Genomic DNA, 21,024 nt, shown 5'->3' on the forward strand with positions numbered 1-21,024 from the left:
AGAGTGGTAATCAATGGGCACTGCTCGTTGTGGACTAGTGTTATTAGTGGAGTCCCTCAGGGCTCGGTGTTGGGTCCATTGTTGTTTTCTGTATTCATAAATGATATTGATGATGGTATATCAAGCTTAATGTCGAAGTTTGCAGACGATACAAAGGTAGGCAGGGTTGTCAAGGACACTACTGACACTATGCTGCTGCAACAGGATCTGGAAAGGTTGAGCAGATGGGCTGAGAGGTGGCAAATGAAGTTTAACATTGACAAATGTAAAGTACTACACATGGGAAACAGCAACCCCAGAGCAACGTATCAACTCTGTGGTACTACACTGACAGTGATAGAGAATGAAAGGGACCTGGGGGTGGTTGTGCAGGCAGATATGAAGTTCTCTGAGCAGTGCAGACGGGCTGCAAGAGTAGCTCATGCTGTATTGTCAATGATATATAGGAATTTTTCTAGCAGGGATAAGGAGGTGATTATTCCCTAGTATAAGGCAATGGTCAGGCCACACCTAGAGTACTGTATACAGGTCTGGAGGCCTCATTTCAAGAAGGATGTAGAGCTGCTGGAACGAGTACAGAGAAGGGCAACAAGATTAGTGAATGGAACAAAGGGGTGCTCTTACGAAGAAAGGCTTAAGCTTTGCAAATTACAGTGTCTGGAGACTAGGCACCAGCGAGGTGATCTGATAGAGGTGTATAAAGCATTGAATGGTTTGAGCATGCTCAATGCTGATGGGATTCTTCCTCTCGCTCAGAATAATCACCTGAGAGGGCATAAATTCAAATTGAGGAAAGACAGATTTGGAAAGACTTGTGGAAATTTGCCTTTAGCCAGCGAGTGGTAGGTTGGTGGAACAGACTTCCATCCCTTGTCGTGGAAGTTGATAGCCTAAATAAGTTTAAGGCTCAGCTGGACAGGTATTTTGAATGAACAGAGGGGGGTGAAGTGGAAGTGTTTTTTTTTTTGGCTGATGCTGCATAAGCTTGCTTTCTTGCATCAAATGCCTCTACTAATGCTAATGCTAATTGACATTTTTTGGTGTTCCAGCTACACTTTCTAGACATTTTTGGATTACAAATGGTGAGTTTTCCCAATGGCTGTTCTGATGTTGAATGAAGGACTAGAAAGGTAGGTGCATGAAGCGATGTTATGTCCTTTTTTGTCTTTTGGTAACATTTGTCTCATTATCCTCATTTTTCCGACTCAAAGGAGTCGGATCTTTGGGATCTGTGGTTGTGATATTTGGATCATTCATGTTTGCTCCTTTTAGCCCTGGGAGTGAGAGCTTTTCCTCCCAGGTTTCCAGCCCCGCCACGGGGAGGCAGGAGCGATGCCACCTAGTGACCAAGCGGAAGTTGATTAGTAGTTAGTAGAACTAGAAAATAAATAAAAGAAAGGTGTCTTTCTTTTCTTAGGATCCTTTGTGCTGATACTTTTCAGCAACTATATATATATATATATATACAATAGAGAATTTTCTTTAAACTCTATAAATGTGTATCACTATCACTTTAGAAATCGCTTTATAATCGCAGAGATATCGCCTGATCACTAGAAACGCTTGGCACTCGGGGCCCTGGGACACTGCTAGTAATGGCAGAAGTGCCCAACAACCATAATGAAATATAGGCAAATAGATTAGGTAAGTGCATAGGAAGGGATGGTGACCTGTCAGGTGTAGCTACAATGGAAGAAATTAAAAAGTGCCTAAAAATAAAAGCAGATTACATCAAATTTAAATAGAATTAACTGAAAAAATATAAATGGTAGGTCCTATGCTGTAGGTCCTAAGATTTTAACTATGTCATCAAGGGTCGGCAGCCAAAACCAAAGGAAACACAGCAATAAGCAAGGCCTCTGTATATGCAGCAGACAGAAAACATGAGCAGACATATACATCATAGCTGACCCGACAGAGACCAAAAAGAAAAGTAATAAAAAACAAAACCAATATAATACTAGAATAAATAAAAAGTAAAATGTAAAAATTACGCTAAAATTAAAACCAATTGATTCCAGTGAAAGAAAAATTGAATGAATAGCAAACAGCCCTACCTGTATTTTAACAAAGAAAGCATAATTTCAAGACGAAAGAATATAGTCAGGATATGATAACTTACTGTCGAGCCAAGGGAAGTGAACACGACAAGAGCTGTAATGGAAACCAAAGAAGTTAGCCGATAGTGTCCAGATAATTTATAAAACCTAAAGCAACCCCAAATATGGGGGCAACGAAGTTTAGAGTCTTTTCAACGCTACTTTGTTAGTCTTGATTTCTCCCCTTTGCTGGTCCATTTGCCTCATTTGTTTAATTGCCAACTTCCCCATCACACAAGTACAGTTTACTCTGACCAATTTAGACCTTCTTTCCCTCTCCATACTTGGGGTTACTTTAGCTGTTCAGGTGTGCAGGAGCAGCAGTGCGTAGCACATGCTTCTTGATTAGACCGGGGTTCGAGCCCACGAGCCACCAAATACGGAGGATGCGGAAAGGTCAGGTCACCGCACATTCCCAGAGCAATATGGCCTTAGTTGCTAATGCTCCTAAAAAAAAAAAAAAAAACCCCAAACCAATAACTTTAGCCGTTAAAATAATATTGCTGCATAAATTTGCCAGGAACTATTGGCTAACTTTTTTGGTTTCCACTACAGTCCTTGTCGTGTTCACTTCCCTTGGCTTGACAGTAAGTTGTCATATCCTGACTATGTTCTTTCGTCTTGAAATTACACTTTCTTTGTTAAAATTCAGGTAGGGCTGTTTGCTATTCATTCAATTTTTATTTAACTGGAATCAATTGGTTTTAATTTTAATACAATTTTGCATTTTACTTTTTATTTATTTTAGTATTTAGACTAAGATGCATTTAGGGCTAAAGCCTCAAGCTGTAAGAAAATTTAGACTATGTATATCGGAGAATAAGTAACATAGTCTTCTCCTTAGGTGAAGCGTTACTTATTCGAAGTAGTGCAATATCATGGCAACTCGTTGTGAAGGTATTCACAATATGAGATATAACTTAAAACGATGCCATCTTATAAATATTCTGTTTATTCAGAAATGGCTTTGTATTAACAATGCTATTGAACTTAATATATACATAGGCTTATTTTAGTATTATATTGGTTTTGTTTTTTATTCCTTTTCTTTCGGATCTCTGTCGGGTCTGCTATGATGTATATGTCCGCTTGCTTTTTCTGTCTCTTTCTTTCCTTTGGTTTTGGCTGCCAGCCCTTGATGATGTAGTTAAAATCTTAGGACCTACAGCATTAAGTACCATTTATTTATTTTCATTTAATTTTATTTAAATTTTATGTAATCTGCTTTTATTTTTCATGCACTTTTAATTTTTTTCATTGTAGCTACACCTGACAGGTCAGCACCACTTCCTGTACACTTATTTTTGTTGTTGGAGGTTCTAAGGCATAACGGCAGCTAAAGGCCATTATGCGCCAAACAATGGTAGGAGATAACAGGCATATTTAAAAGTGAGATATGTGAATTATGTGAGATTTAAGCATTATATTCTGTCATAGCATTTTATCCTTTTTAAGAAAGTGAAAACTGCATTAATATCACATCTGTAGTCTAATATTTGTTGCAAAGTAGGTGTGATTTGGGCTGCATGGTTTGTTTGTGTGCAGGCTTTACAGCGCAAGAACAACATGGCCATAATGTGCCTAAGTTTAGTGCTCTTTTTTTTTTTTTTTTCCCCCAATTTCAATTGCAGTTAAAAGTTTACAGTGTGTTATACAGTTTTATCTCTTTAATGAAAGTGAAGATTTTGTCCACATTTGGCATATCTGCTAAAAGATGGGCAATACTCAGAGTATTCGTTGCTGAAAATGAGGCAAAGAGAGTTTGTCGCTTACTGTTATAAATCGGGCAATTAATGAGTATATGCTGGACTGTAAGTTGGGTGTTGCAGTTTGTGCAACGTGGTGGGTCAGCAGCCGTAAGTTGATAGAGATGTGTCAAGTGTGTGTGGGGCCTATCCGTAATTGGGCTAATACAACTTCTTCACGTCGGTTCTCATGAATACTGGACTTCCATGGTTTGAGATATTTTTTAATGCCAAGTAATTTGTTATTGGCCTGACTCTGCCAGATGTGTTGCCATTGTTCAAGACATTGTTTCTTTATAATGTACTTGTAGTCAGATGTAGGTGTAGTACAGGCTTGGGCTATAGTATCGGTAGCAGTTTTGGCAGCTAGGTTGGCCTGTTCATTTCCAGAAATTCCAGCGTGACCAGGGATCCAACATAACAGAACTTGCTGTTTCTTCTGGTTTAACTTAGTCAGAGAATTCCAGATCTGTCGAAGTAGTGGATTATCATTCTTTGGGTTCTGTTGTATAGTATGGATAGCACTAATGGAGTATGTATATATAACACTGTGCAATATGGTTTTTGAGAGTGCGTAGTTTAAGGCTATGTGGATAGCACAAAGTTCTGCAGTATAGCTGCTACGTTCAGTAGGGAGTTTCTTCGATATAGTTGTGTTGGGAAATACTGCTGTTGCACCAACATGATTGTCAGTTTGAGATCCATCTGTGTAAATTGGTGTGTACTGGTAGTGTTGTGTTCTCAGTGCGGCATATATTTGCAGTATGTTCTGTTGGGATAAGGTGTGTTTTCTCCATGCTGTCAATGAAATGTAATAAAAGCATTTATCTGCATAGCTGCAGGGAGGTTTCATGTGCTTCAGCACATAGGCTTTGGACTGGTGATGTACAGTATGCCCCCAGTGCAAGACGAAGAGCACTGTAGTGCACAGGATCAAGCCAACGTAAAGCGCTTGGTCTAGCAGAGCTATAAACTACAGAACCGTGGTCTAGACATGACCGTATTAATGCATGATACAACTGTAGTAGTGTGTAATGGTCAGCTCCCCATGTTGTGCCTGATAGAACTCTTAAGATGTTTAGCTTTTTAAGACATGTAATCCTGAGTGTTTTTATATGTTCCAGGAAGGTGAGTTTTTGGTCAAATATCACACCAAGAAAGCAAACATTAGGCACCACTGGTATGATTTGATTTTCTAGTCGCAGTTCTGGGTGTGGATGTAGGTTATACTTCCTGCAGAAGTGTATACTGACAGTCATGTTAGCATTAGCATTAGTAGAGACATATGATGCAAGAAAGCAAGCTTATGAAGCATCAGCCAAAAAAATACCTGCTCCCATTTCACCCCTCCGTTCGTTCCAAATACCTGTCCAGCTCAACCTTAAATTTATTTAGGCTATCAACTTCCACAACAAAGGATGGAAGTCTGTTCCACCAACCAAATACCCGCTGGCTAAAGGCAAACTTCCGCACATCTTTCCTACATCTGTCTTTCCTCAATTTGTCTTTTTGGGTTGAGAGGTGAAAACCGTTGTTTTGGGCCCATTTTGCTATTTTGTTGATGGCACATTGCAGCTGTCTCTCTACCATTCGTATATTAGGTGAATGGCAGGCGATACTGAAGTCATCAGTGTACAGACTAGTGGATATTGTTTGTGGCAGTGCTAGTGTTATTGAATTCATTTTTATATTAAAAAGGGTAGCACTTAGCACTGATCCTTGTGGTACCCATTCTTCCTGTATGAACTTTGAAGATAAGTGGTTGTGAAATCGAACTTGAAATAAGCAGTGGTGTAGGAAGTTTCTGATGAACTGTGGTGTATCCGCGTAATCCCAGATCATATAGATTTTGCATTATACCATATCTCCAAGCAGTGTCAAACGATTTTCAATGTCAAATAGTATCATCGCAAGATGTTCTTTGCATACGAAGGCATCACGGATGTTTATTTCTGTCTTAATCAAAAGGTCAAGAGTGGATCTACCTTCACAAAAGCCACAATAGCCGGGCATTGATAATTTTTTCCATGACCTTGCATATAGAGCTGGTGAGTGCAACAGGTCATTAATGCTGCGGATTTGTAGGATCTTTTCCAGGTCATAAGCATGACCTGGAAAAGATCATGCTTATGACCTGGAAATGGCAGCATGCTTATGTTTTGGAAATGCCAAAACATAAGCATGCTGCCATTTGTCAGGGAAAGTGTTTTCTTTGAATATTCTGTTGTAGAGCAGTAATAGTGTCTTGAGTGCCAGTTCAGTGTTTTGCTATCATGACGTAATGTATTCCATCTGGCCCTGCTGCACTGAGTTTAGTGGCGGCTAGAGCATGATGTAATTCTGACATTGTGAAGGGGAGATTGTACGCAACACTGGATGTTGATTCAAAATTAATTGAGTGTTTTTCAGCTTATGCTTTGTGTGCCTGGAATTGTGGCGAATATGATGTCACAGCTGAGATTTCCATGAATGATCTACCTAGAGCCTTTGAAATCTCTGGTTGGTTTTGTAATATCAGAGCCATTTACATTAAGCATGGGATAGTTGACACTTGGATGTTTTGTGTACATATGCTGTATTTTGGCCCAAATTGTTTGTTTTTGTAATTGTAGAAGGGAAATTCCTCCATGCTTCCCTTCTGCTGGTCTGCCTAACTCGTTTTGTTTTTGCCCTTGCCTTTTTAAAGCAGATGAGGTTTTCTGTTGTTGGGAACTTTCTGAAAATGTTCCATGCTCTGTTCTTCTCTTTTTTAGTAGCATTGCATTCATCATTCCACCGCACTTTAGTGGACCGATATTTTAGTGGAACGTTTTGGGATTGATTTGTCCACTGCTTGCAGTATTTTGTTAGATATATGTTCTACTGCCAAGTTTATAGGTGTTTGTTGGGCCTGTTTTTCTTCTAGTGTAGCTAGCTGCTTTCACATCCCATTCAGCTTTGGGGAAGTTCCATTTGGGAATTCAGTAAGAAAGATGAGGAACGCTTTTATCAATGTGCCATATCACAGGGTAATGATCACTGCCCAGTGGGTTGCTGTGAATAGTCCATCCGAACAGAGGGTATATGGTTGCTGAGCATAAAGAGACATCAATATGCTGAGGTAGATCCTGTAGGAAGATGCGTATAAGTGTGCGCTCCATTATTGAGAGTTATCAGATTGTGTTGATCGAGTAATTTTTTGATAGTATGTCCGCGCTTGTCCAGGTCTCCTAGGATACAGTAGGGTTTGGGAAGCTGGATCACTAATTCTTCTAATTCAGCATATATTATGTTTTGGTTAGGTGGCAAGTATAATGAGACTATGGTTAAATCAACATTAACATTGATTCGTGCGGCAATTGCTTCAAGATTTGTTTTTAGTGGGATTGGTTTTGAGGGTATCTGGAAGTTGATGATCAGCACTATGCTTCCATGTGCAAGATTGTTCAGATTGTGTGCAAAACAATCTTGCCGATGTATTACGTATTTCCGAAGGGAAACAATTATATTTGGTGTTAAATTTGTTTCTTGTAGACAGAAGCCAATAGGATCATATTGTGAAAGGAGATCTCGGATCTCAGTCAAATTACTACGATAGCCTATACAGTTCCACTGTAAGAAAGTAAGCATTATTTGGGTTTAGTAGGGCCCTCGATTTGTTTTCGAGGTACAGAAGGTTTACATTGCCCAAGTTTACCTTTTCCCTTCTTTGGGAAATAGGGTTTCCATGTATTGATCTCCTCTTCAGTAAACAATTCTAAAACCTGTTCATCTTGATTTGAATTATCTTCTGAATCCATGTAGTCTGTTTGGTTTGAATCGGGAGTGATAGATACTGTAGTATTCTACTGTTCAGTGACATCTAGTTGTACTGTGATCGGCGTATTTATTGCTTTGCTTTGTTTGGGGTGTCAGTATCGGGGGCAATATTGACCTTGCCCATTCAGCTAGTGACTATGTTGGTGGTATGGTTACTTCCATTTGGGTAGCAATTGACATGTGATTTTTGGTTATTTGGGCATAAGTTGGCTTGTTAGCATTTGGAACTGGTAAGGATATTTTAGCCTCTTGGTAGGTTACATTATGTTCAGTTTTGTACTGCTGTATCTTTTTTTTGTGTTTCCAAAGGGGGACACTCCTTCGAACACGCCGGATGGGCTTTTTTACAGTTAATGAAGCTTGGTGTTGTGGTTGTACAGTCACTAGCAATATGTGTAGTGGATCCACATGTGGCACAGGCAGCTGTTCCTCTGCACGCCGTCTGTGAGTGCCCAAACTTCTGGCACTTATAGCAGCGTAATGGATTTGGGATGTAGGGTTTAACTCAGCAGTTAAGGTAACCGGCTTTGATCAATATTGATGGTTTAGGATTGTCAAAAGTAAGGATTATATTCCGGGTAGAAACTAATACATCAACCTTCTTTGTGAGAATTTGCCCTACACTGATGACTCCTTCTCGCAATTCTTGTTTGAGTTCTTCATCTGACAAATTGATGAGGTCATACTCAGTGATGACACCTCTTGACGTATTCAAGGAAACGTGTGGTGAAACGGTAACCGAAATTCCACCAAAGGATTTTAATTTTTGTAGTTGTTCAGACTGTCTGGCAGTGACAACTTCAACCAGTAGGTCTCCTGATCTTAAATGACGAACTGTCTTGGGAGTACCTATTACACTTTCTAGGCATTTCTGCACTAGGAATTGGGAGAGTTTTCCAACTCGTTGTTCTTGAGTTGAATGAATAATCAAGAAAGGTAGAGTTCAGATTCTGCCTACGTCAGTCTTTTGGTCTTTTGACGTTTTGCCGTGACAGAACCAGACTCCTCTTGTTCTTTCCTTGTCAGGGTTTCTTCTGTGCACCCAGTGTTTTTCTGGGTTTTATGAACTTCTTGCTCCATTTTGCCCTGGAAGGGAGACCTTTTCCCCTCCAGGTTACCGGCCCCACCACATGGAGGTAGGAGCAATGCCACCTTTGTGACCAAGCGGTAGTGGGTTAGTAGTAATATGCAAATAAAAGGAAAAAAGAAAGAAGGTTACTTTTCCTCCTGTTCAAGTAAAGTGATTTGTTTACTGAAGCTTATTTAATTGATTGTTAATGTAATGCTGTAAATAAAGAAGACGATTTTATTTATTCAAGAGAGTGCAAATTCACTGGCAAAGACACTTGATGACAAAATCGCTTGGCACCTGGGGCCCTATACACTCATCTAATCTATTTGCCTATATATATATATATATATATATTAATTTTTTATCATCTATCATACAACAGAAAATTTTCCTCTATTAAGTAATATTCTCAAAATGTACACTAATGCATAAAATATATCAACATTACATTTATTGAAAGGTCTTAAAAATATCAAACTAATTTTGTAATTTTACAAAGGTTCATGCTAATTGGTTTAGCAAATTATATTTGGATGAATCTTACCTGGACTGTGATGTAGGAGGAATGCTTGAAAATTGTGAAAAATCAGCAAAATCACCATTTTCTGTACCTAAAAAGCAAAAGTACATTTGTAATAAGGGAGTTTCAGTTTTAACAAGTTAACTAGGCATAACAGTTTAACCTATTTCATAATTTTTGAAGTTCACATACCACATGTCAGCTTGCATTTGACATTGAGAAAATGCAGAGGAGAAAAAACCATGACAACCATCAAAAATGTGGTTTGCTCTACTCTGAGCCATATGAATTTATTTTCCTATGCCGTTTAAATCCTACTGGGCTAAAAAAAGACATGAGAGGATATGGCAATAGTTCTATCTTTTTCATATGCTCTAAAAATGTTTTCAGCAACCCTTTAAACTTGTTAGGAAATTTTTTTAGCAGTTCCACGAGATCTTTTTGTGCTGAAAATGAGTAATTTTAGAGAAGTTACTTTAAAAAGAAAAAAAAAAAACTGTTTTCCACGATAACTTTTGAACTAAATACATTGATAAAGTTGGACAAAACTTCTGACCTATACATATATATGATTTATAAATGTGGGTACTGACAGATTAAATTAGTGACACTTTTGAATTACTTACTGAAGTATCATCAGTAAGTAATTGGGATTGCATTGGATTCTATAATATATTGAGATTGGATTCTATAATAAAAAGCATAAAAAGAGTTACAAGCAATTCCCTACTTATGTAAGGGTTATGTTCTGTGAAACTTTATATGCAAGTTGATTTTTATGCAAGTCAGAATTTGACCTACATAAAATAAAAACAAAATATATGCTAAATAGTGTTAAAACACTGCTAGCTTTGGATGAATACATATACTAATAGATTAACAGTAGCCGCAGGCAGAAGTGGAAGCGATTTTTGCACTGCTTCTATTGGAATGAGCAGCATCCTGGAAAGCAAGTTGCTGGGATTTCAAGAACTGCTGGTAGTCATCATTAAACAAGTAAATACATGGGCTGCATTAGGGTAACAAAGAGTAAGAACAGGTGCATGTATTGCATATATACACATGCACCTGTTATAGGAGTATAGTATGCTCCTAGTATAGAATGCTAGGTAAAACATTTTATGAATTTGAAGTGCTGGTCAAGACATCAAAGGGGGATATTAATGGGATATCAGAGATGTGATGCCACACAGATATAAGCAGTGCAGAAATGGAATTTGAGGAGTACAATGTGTACAGAAAGGAGAGACAGGACAGGAAGGGAGGAGGGGTTATGCTGTTAGTTAAGAAACACAAAATCTAAGGAAGTACATCCAACTGATGTTGGTGGACAATGCAATGTTGAGTCAGTGTGGTGTGACATAAGCACTGGGAAAGGGAAAATGAGGGTAGGAGTGTGTTATAGGCCTAATGACTGATGAGTACAATGAACAACTATACAGAGAAACACAGTGGGTCAGTAAATCAAAATGTCTTATAATGGGGGATTTTAACTTTCCAGATAATGACTGGAACTTGTGGATTGGTCACTCGCACACTAGCAATACCTTTGTGGGTTTACTGGATGATTGTTTTCTACAGAAGTATGTTAAACAGGCAACTAGATGGAGTGATAGTCTCGATCTGATTATCAGCAGTGATTATTCATGCATTAAGAATCTGCATATAAAGGAACCACTAGGTGGCAGTGCTCACATTGTGCTGATGTGGGATTTACTTAAAGATATTACTACCATCAGGGGTAAAGGGAAGGGTTTTGCTTTCATAAAGGTTAACTACAGTGGTCTCAGGCAGTTTTTAAATTCTATTCAGTGGACCAAGTAATGATGTTACCCACAGCAATTCTAAATTCTAAATGGGAAGCATTCAAGGAATTATTCTTGGAAACTACTAGGCTTTTTGTTCCAACTAAGATACACTGTTCAAGGTTTAACCCAAGCACGGTACTAAGTACTATAGGTTCTAATACCTCTTGTGTTTGGGGTTCACATAAAAAAAAAAAAAAAAAAGACCTAAATGGATGGCAGATGAACTAATGAGACTCATGGCAGAAAAGAAAAATGCACGAGATACATATAAATTATTAGGTGACACAGAAGCCTATGGTAGATACAAGCCAGTCACAAAGGAGAATGGGCAAGCGAAGGCAGACTACAAGAAAGGCTCCTCAAGTGGATGGGATCTATCTAGTTATATTAAAGGAGTCTGCAAAGGAAGTAAGCAAACCCTTAGCCATAATTATGAGGGCATCTCTGGATTCAGGGGAGGTCTCCGTGTACTGGATATAATCAAATGTATCTCCAATTCACAAAGGTGGATCAAAGGGTGAAAATGAGTAATTACAGGTCTCTTACCTTAACTTCTGTTCTAGCAAAAATAATTGAAATGCTGGTTAAAGAAATAATGCAGGATCATCTAGACAAGACTGCAGTCATGCTTCAGCCACAGAAAGGGTTTTTTAAGGAGAAGTCTTGTCTGACCAATCTGATTGGATAGTATGATGTGGTCACAAAGGAAGTGGATGCAAAAAACAATTCTGATATCAATATATTCAGATTTCAGAAAAGCTTTTGATATAGTTGCATACGAAAGACGACTAGACAAATTGGAGCAGTATGACATTAAGGGCAAGTTGCTACAATGGATAAAGAATGGCAATCAATGGATACTGCTCTACGTGGACTAATGTTATCAGTGAAGTCCCCCAGGGTTCAGTGTTGGACCCATTGTTGTTTTGCATATTTTTCAATAATATTCATGAAGATATATTAGGCTTAATGTCAAAGTTTGCAGATGACACAAAAGTTGGCAGGGTTACAAATAACAGTAATGAGAGTATGCAACAGGATCTAGAAAAGTTGGGCAGACGAGATGAGAAGTGGTGGCAACTGAAGTTTAACATTAACAAATGCAAAATACTGCATATGGGTAGCAGTAACACCAGAGAAATATACCAACTGTGGTATATTTCTCTGGTGTTAGAGACTAGAGTAATGGAGAGTGAAAAAAGATCTGGGGGTAATTGTGCAGTCAGCTTTGAATTTTTCTGAGCAGTGCAGACAGGCTGCCAGAGCAGGTCATGGGGTTTTGTCAATGGATAAGGGGGTGATTATCCCTTGGCATAAGGCAATGCTCAGGCTACACGTTGAATATTGTTCACAAGTCTGGAGGCCTCATTTTAGGAAGAATGTAGAGTTGCTAGAAAGAGTATAGAGAAAGGCAATAAGATTGGTGAGCGGAACGAAGGGGAGTGCTTCTTAAAAGAAAGGGAAAAGTTTTGTAAATTGCAGCATCTGGAGACTAGGCACCAGCGAGTTGATCTGATGGAGGTGTATAAGGCCTTGAATGGTTTGAGCAGGTTCAATGCTAATGGGATTCATTCTCTTGCTTAGATTACGAACCTAACAGGGCATAAACTCAAATTGAGGAAAGACAGCTGTAGAATAGATGTGTGGAAATTTGCCTTTAGCCAGCGGGTAGTTGACTGCTGGAACAAATTTCAATCTATTGTTGTGGATATCTTAAATAAATTCAAGGAAAAAGTGGACAAACGTTTGGAGCAAATGGATGGGTGAAATGGGAAGTTTTTTTTTTTTTTTTTGGCCGATGCTGCATAAGCTTGCTTTCTTGCATCATATGCCTCTAAAAATAAGTTAAAAATAATATAAAAAATATTTGAAGTGCAGTACACATATATATATGAAAAGAAACAGAAAAATAATTTAATTTACTGGTGTTCAATCTTCTGTACAAAATTGTTGAAAGACGGCCGGGCAGTGACCCTTTTCCTTTCTTTTCTTCATATATCTCTTGAAATCAGGCCAATATATCATCTACACCTTTCTGCACTTTTAAAAAGTGTGTGGTATTGAGATCCATCTTCTCAAATCGTACCCCTGCAGCTGCAATCTCATGGAATGAAAATGCCATCTCCTTGCTTACAAAATGTCATGATTCTTAGTATTAAGACAGTAAACCCCCGCTATTCGCGGTATCTGTATTCGCGGTTTCGCGATCGCTGATTTAATATAAAATGAAACCTAAAAAATGTGAATTTTAAAGCGCCGTGAATATTTTCCGCCATAAAAAAAAAATTGGCGTAGCTAAAATTATCTTTCCCGGTCAAAACATCGCTCAGTGGGTAGGGGAGAGGGGTGACAAAATCGCGAGCATGGATGTTTCTCACTAATCCTTGTTCAGTATGTGTTATGCACTTGTCATGGAAGGTTTCGTCGTTTGCTTTTAATTTATATGCATATAAATTGAATAAATTTATCAATTTATAAATTGATATGCTTACAAAAGTGATAAATCTACCATTTTGCAGTGTAAAACAGACTTTTTCGAGTGTGTTAACGGAAGAAAGTGACTTTATTTGGACAAGTTCTTTCTAACCCGTACAAAAATATGGCTACGAATAACAAGGGAATGTGAAATGTGAAAATATCAAAGAAGGTGATGATATTAGCGAATAAAATTGAGTTATTAGACAAAATTTCTAATGGTGAGTGTCTCCTCAGTGGCAAAATATTATAAAATCAATGAGTCAACGGCACGATCAATCAAAAAATCGGAAGAAAAAATCCGCCGTAGTGTCCGTGAAAATGCGCTAATTGCTTCAAAAATTTGCTCTGTAACTCGTGATGTTAAATTAGAAAAAATGGAAAAAGCTTTAAATCTGTGGATAGAAGACCGAACTCAAAATAAAATTCCGTTAAGTTCATTCATCATTCATGAAAAGGCAAAACTCCTTCATCAACACTTTAGGGAAACTGGTGATAGCACTGGCGGGATAAGTTTTTTAGCTAGCAAAGGTGCTGGTTTTAAAGATTTGTTTGAAATTTCTAATAAATATTACATTTAATATTAAATTGTTTCTTATTTTCATTTTGATGCCATATGCTTGCATTTCACTATGCACTGTCTATGTACATAGTCATATTATGAAGGTACATATAATACATACATAGACAAAATTTTAGACTAGTTTTTCTTATATATTTCATACTTTGAAACGGAACCCCTTTATTACTATGGGAGCCATAACTCACTATTCGTTCGCGTTTTCGGTATTCGCGACATTTCTCAGGAACGTAACCCCCGCGAATAGCGGGGGTTTACTGTAGTGGCAAATGATGCAAGAAAGCAAGCTTATACAGCATCAGCGAAAAAAAAAAAAAAAAAAATCCCATTTCACCTATCCACCCTTGCAATAGTTTGTCTCCTCTTTCCTTGAATTTATTCAAACTAAGCACTTCCACAACAATGGATGGAAGCTAGTTCCAGCAATCAACCACCTGTTGACTAAAGGCAAATTTCTGCATATCTGTTTGGTAACCATCCTTCCTCAATTTGAATTTATGCCCCCTTGTGTGCATAGACTGAGCATGAATAAGAATCCCATCAGCATTGAGTTTTTCTCAAGTCAATAAAGGCCTTAACACTTCAATCAGATCACCTCACAGGTCTAGACTCCAGATGCTGCAATTTGCAAAACCAAAGCCTTTCTTAGTAAGAGTACTCTACTGTTCCCCTCACCAATCTTGTTGCCCTTCTCTGTACCCGTTTCAGCCAGCAGCTCTATATCCTTCCTAAAATAAGGCCTCTGGATTCTATGCAGAATCAGAATGTAGCCCTATACAATGGGATAATTACTTCCTTATCTGCTAGCAAATTTCCTGTATATCATTGACAACACAGCATGAGCTGGCCTGGAAGCCTGTCTGCACTGCTCAGACAACTTCATATCACACTGCACACAATTACCTCCAGGTGTTTTTCATTTTCAACCACCCTGAGTGTAGTACTTGTTTGTTTGTTTGTTTGTTATTTGGCTTTTAGGAGCATTAGCAACTAAGGCCATATTGCTCCGGGATATGCGGTGGTCATTCCCTGACCTTTCCGCATTCTCCGTATTTGGTGGTGACGGGCTCGAACCCCGGTCTAATCAAGAAGCGTGTGCTATGCACTGCTGCTCCTTCCCACCTGGCTACAGAGGCGCCTCCCTGAGTGTAGTACCACTCAACTGATAAGTTACTCTACGATTACTACTACCCATATGCAATACCTTGCATTTGTCAATGTTAAACTTCAATTGTCATTTCTCATGAATGTGCCTAATTTTTCTAGAACTTGTTGCACAGCATACTTTCATTACTGTCGTTAACCACTCTGCCAACCTTTGTATCATCTGCAAACTTAGACATTTAGCCTGATATACCCTCATCAATACCTTTGAAAAATACATGAAACAACAATGCACTAAACCCTGTGGAATTCCACTAATAACATCAGTCCATAAAGAACAGTGTCCACTGATAGCCATTCCCTGTCTTCCCCCTCAACCATCCATAGCATCCTGTGGAATTCCACTAATAACATCAGTCCATAAAGAACAGTGTTCACTGATAGCCATTCCCTGTCTTCCCCCTCAACCTTCCCCCTTATCCATAGCAATAATTTTCCCTTAATGCCACACTGCTCCAATTTGTACAGCAGTCTTATGTGTAACAGGTTTAAAAGCTTTTCTGAAATGCAAGTATTATATATAGTAGGCATTCTATGATGACATGCTTTAGTGCGAGTGGGCATAAGCAGTTACTGCATTGTGGAAGACCATTTGCCATATTTTATCCAAATTTTCCTACAACAAAGATCCTTTCAAGTTCGTTATCGGGGAATGCTCTCTAAAAACTTTGTCAAAGAAGAAAGAATCCTACAAGAGTCTGTTCTCAGTGGCACTTTGTTCACAATTAGAATGAATCATATAATCAAACTCATTTTGAAAACTGTGGATTCATACCTTTATGCTGACAATCTCACAATATTCTGTCATTCTCAAAACATGAACTACATTGAGTGTCAACTGCAAAAAAATCAATTAATTGCATCCAGACATGGATGACACCAAAAAAGACTATCCAGTCAGAAATCTACTGCCATTCACTTCTGTACCAGTCGTAAAATGCATACTGAACCAGAACTCCACTTGGATAACCATCCTCTTCCAACAGCTAATAGTATTTGTCTAAGAGGCTTAATTTTTGACAGCATGTTCAACTACCACATGCACATTGAACATATACGGACTGCTTGTCAAAAAAAACTGTATATATTCAGTCTTATTGTTTAATACTTTATGCTCCAGAGTTTATGACCTTTTATAGAAACAAACCAAAGGGAATTTGGCCTGCTAGTATTAGGTTAAAGGAAGTAGCAGAAGATTGAAATATACACCTCAATAAATGTCTCCAAGATACTATAGATCCTGACCATCCATGGTCTGTCACAGTTAGTACCCAGGTTTTTCCTTGAGGGGAGCAAAAGTGACAAAATAGGTGCTTTTACTGTCTGTTATATGTTCTATTTCCCTGGCAAGAAATTGTGCACCCTTCCATGGGCACCATTTAAAGCAAAAATCTTGCAGGAGGAGCAAATGCTCTCCCCTGCAACCCCCCCCCAGGTACGCTACTGGTCTGTCATCATGCCATCTTGTGACAATTATTTTTACCAGTAGGGAAAATACTCTATATCAGACATTAACATCCAACAGCTGTACGTTGCTCACACCCAATGTTATCCAGATTTTGCTAAAATATATACTGCTGGATTGAAGTCTGAAAGTGGATTGGGTGCAGCAGTGGTGCTCCCTGATACTACCATTTCTGTACAACTTCCCACAGAATGTAGTAGTTACACCACTGAATTATATGCCATAAAGCTTGCTCTAGAAAACATTTTCAATTTATCAGTCCCAAAAAAGCATAATATACACAGACCTGCAAAGTTCCTTATTAGCCATGCAAAACACTTCCCTACCTACTCATCTGTTGATAAAGCTCATCAGAACAGAGTTGATTCATCTCAGAGAACATCAACAAAAGTTTGTATTCTGCTGAATTCCAGGCCAAACTGGAATACCAGGAAATGAAATTGTAAATGATGCTGCCAAACATCCACCCAGCACAACCCCAATGAATCGTTCCTCGTACCATTCTCAGATTATAAAATGTATATTCAAAGTATATGTAAAGGTCGATGGACAGTTCTGTGGCAAGTGCAAATTCATAATAAGCTCCATCAAATTAAACTTGTACCAAAATTATGGACTTCCAGCTTCATTACAAACAGGCAAAAAGAAATAATTCTAGCCAGAACCTGGAGAAAATTACTCCCCGTAGTCACTGCCACACACTACTCACAGTCAAACATACAATTGTGGAATGTGCTTAGTATAATAATGCCCATCTAGTGTCATTCAGTTCTTTCCAAACTTAAAGGAACCTTTGACACTTAGCCATATCATATCAAATGCATAAAATCAAATGTTACAGAATTTTTCTCCTTCCTGAAACAAATAGGATTAAATAACTGCATCAAGGATCAGGAGAGGTGTGAGGCAGGGTTGCTCTCTATCCCCGTACCTTTTCAACATGTTCATCGAGGAATCCATAAGATATCAAGATTAAGGGATAACAGATTCACTGCATCAGATTCGCAGACGGGATAGCATTATTAGCCGACTCAGAGCAAGAACTGTGTAAGATGTTGGAAAGGCTATCATTAAGGCTACAAGATTCACATCTAAAGATAAATTATGAACAACCTCAAACAAACATCAAAATGGGGAACAACGAAGTGGAACAAGTAAAACAGTTTTGTTATTTGGGGAATTTCATTACCCAGGACAACCGGTGCACTACAGAGATCAGAAGAAGAATCACCCTTGCCAAGCAAGCTTTCAGTAACAAGCAAAATATTCTAACCAGCAGACACATCGACAGGGAGACCAGGAAAAAGTTTGCCAAGTCATTCGTTTGAGGTGTGCTGCTGTATGGAAGTGAAACCTGGACATTATGCAAGCAAGATATCAAGAGACTGGAGGCTTTGGAGATGTGGGTCTGGAGGAGGATGTTGAGGATTAGCTGGACCGAGCGATGATCAACGAATCTGTCTTGAACGAGATGCAAGAAAAATGGCAGCTACTCACAACTGCAGCAAAAAGACAATCTAAATTTTTAGGACACACCCTAAGACAACAAATTTTTAGTGAATATCTCAGAAGGCAAAATATTAGGAAAGAAAGGAAGGGGACGACCAAGGAAGAAAATTCTGGAAAACCTGATGAGGAAAATGAATTTTAGGGGATATGAGGAAGTGAAACGTTCAGCAGAAGACAGAGATGTACGGTTGCAGCGACAAGGCGAAGCCTTTAGAGTTTGATGATGAACTGCTTCTACAGCAACCAACACAAGCAATATGAACCATTTTCATACGTGCAATATGGCCTAAGTAGCCATTACACTGAAAACCCCATCAATAACACAGCAAGCTCTAAACACAAGCTGAACATTAACATGAATAACACACTTCAAGGATATTATCAAGGAAACCCAGCCATGGCAACTGCCCTTGATACCTGTCAACAGGCATATTCAGAAATGGGAAAGAACCTTCCAGATATTAATATAAGGCAATTACATCTGGCCCTCTCCACTCAGTTTAGAAGTTACATTCATCTATATGCAGATGAATCCACGACTGCTGGTAAAGTTGGTAGTCCTGCCAAATGCCATCTATGCCAGACATTTCCCCTTCAGAATGTTAAATACTTATACTTCAGAGTGATATGATATCCTGCTAGCCCTGGATAATATAAAAGAAGCCTCATATACTCAGTCCATCATGTATACAGTGTAAACACTCCTGTAGTCATCCCCTGCTATAGGAAATTTGGGCACAGTTAATAGTATTTTATGCTCATGGTCAGCTCATAATTTTTTGTTGGATCCTTAACGCTTTGGAATCTCAGGAAATGAACAGGCAGATTTAGCTGCCAAAAGTGCTTCAACTGCAATCTCGCCTAATTTCAGGACACCTTATATTGACTGTAAATCCATTATACAGCAGACCAATAAAGAACAGTAGAAATGTATGTGGGGAAAACAAATGAATAATAAACTTTTTGAAATCAAGAGAGAATCCAAACAGTTGCAACCAGCTTGAGAAGAAATAGAAAGGAAGAAACTATACTAGCGAGATTACACATTTGTCACACATGCCAAACTCATAGTTACGTACTAACTGGACATGAGAGGCATATTCATTCCAGTGTGTGCCCTAAAAAATTTTTAAGTGGAGCGACGCATTGAAGTGAAACTAACCCATATCTGCAGTCTGCAAAGAATCGGCAGATGATCACTATTTAGTGGATTTTCAAGGACATACCACTCCGTATTGCTATATATGGAGGGAGAACAGATTGATAGGTCTACTGCAATCATGGATCCTGTTAAAAAAATGAATATAGGTAGGTTTACCAGTCTTCAAAATGGTAAGTTGATGATAAGCATCAAGAAAGGATTCAATTAGCTTACCTCTCTTGTCAATTGTTGGAGATCCCCACAGCGGATGATGAGCATTGAAGTTTTCCGGGGTAAGCAGAACGGAGATGGTAGCTGTTCTATTAGATTTTCTAGGTCATCTGAAGAGAATGAGAAATTAGGACGGAGATATATATATAGAGATGCTATTGTAAGAGTGATGCCAATTACAATACGCCCTGCCACTACTTCAAAACGAGTCTAAAGAGCAATATGTTTGGATGGAACATTGTTTCTAACAAGAACTCCCACCTCTCCACAGGCTGGCGAGTCAATACTCCTATCTAGTATTGACTCACCAATATCATTAAAACACACTATCCTCTGAAGATAGTGTATTTTAATGATAGGACAGAGCTGTGAATTTAAATTCACACTCAAAGTGTAGAATTTTTTTCAGCCTGGTCTGTGCTTGTTGACAGGAGAGACTGCTTCTACAGGGATTGGGTACACTTAAATAGAAAGGGTTCAAGAATATTTGCTAAAACTAGAGGCAATGTTAGGTGGGTCAGAAAACTGCTAGGTTGGGGGGGATACACAGACTAAAATCTTAACAGTGGCCGCAGGGAGAGCCAAAGTGATTCTTGAATTGCTTCTATTAGAATGAGCAGCAGCCTGGAAAGCAAGGCAATGGAGATTTCCAGAACTACTGGGAGTCATAGTGGAACAAATAAATACATGGGCTGAGTTAAGATAACTAAGAGTAGAAATAGGCGCATGTATACTTGCATGTACACCAATGCTAGGAGTATAGTAAATAAATTTAATGAGCTTGAAGTGCTAGTCAAGACATCAAAGGCAGATATTGTTGGGATATCAGAAATGTGGTGTCACTCAGACATACACAGTGCAGAATTGGAATTTGGGGAGTACAATGTGTACAGAAAGGATAGACAGGACAGAAAGGGAGGAGGGATTCTGCTGTTAGTTAAGAAACACAAAATCTAAGGAAGTACATCCAATTGATGTTGGTGGACAATGAAATGTTGAGTCTGGTGTGACATAAGCACTGGGAAAGGAAAAATGAGAGCAGGTGTGTGTTATAGGCCTAATGAATGATGAGTATAATGAGCAATTGTGCAGAGAAATAGAGTGGGCCAGTAAATCAGAATGTCTTATAATGGGAGATTTTAACTCTCCAGATATCGACTGGAAATTGTGGGGTGGTCACTTGCACACTAGCAAGACTTGTGGATTTATTGGATGACTGTTTTCTACAGCAACATGTTCGAGAGGCAACCAGATGGAGTAATACTCTTGATCTGATTATCAGCAGTATTCATGCATTAAGAATTTGCAAATAAAGGAATCACTGGGTGACAGTGATCACAATGTACTGATGTGGGAATTTCTTAAGGATGTAACTACCATCAAGGCTAAAGGGAAAGGTTTTTGCTTTCGTAAAGTT

The 21,024-nt window shown here is 38.6% G+C and overlaps 1 protein-coding gene across 4 annotated transcripts in view; it reads right to left on the reverse strand.

The window, feature by feature from the left end:
* LOC150085792 (clathrin interactor 1-like) overlaps nucleotides 1–21,024 on the reverse strand; it is a 379,846-nt gene that overhangs the window by 94,732 nt on the left and 264,090 nt on the right. For all 4 annotated transcript variants that reach the window (XM_090374252.1, XM_090374251.1, XM_090374253.1 and 1 more), the window contains exon 8: nucleotides 9,259–9,325. In XM_090374252.1, coding sequence (XP_090230378.1) covers nucleotides 9,259–9,325 — 67 coding nt within the window. The remainder of the gene's footprint in view (nucleotides 1–9,258; nucleotides 9,326–21,024) is intronic.

This window comes from Mastigoproctus giganteus, chromosome 5, assembly GCF_048544385.1.
Source record: "Mastigoproctus giganteus isolate SK-2022 chromosome 5, ASM4854438v1, whole genome shotgun sequence".
In the NCBI taxonomy this organism is placed as follows: domain Eukaryota; kingdom Metazoa; phylum Arthropoda; class Arachnida; order Uropygi; family Thelyphonidae; genus Mastigoproctus; species Mastigoproctus giganteus.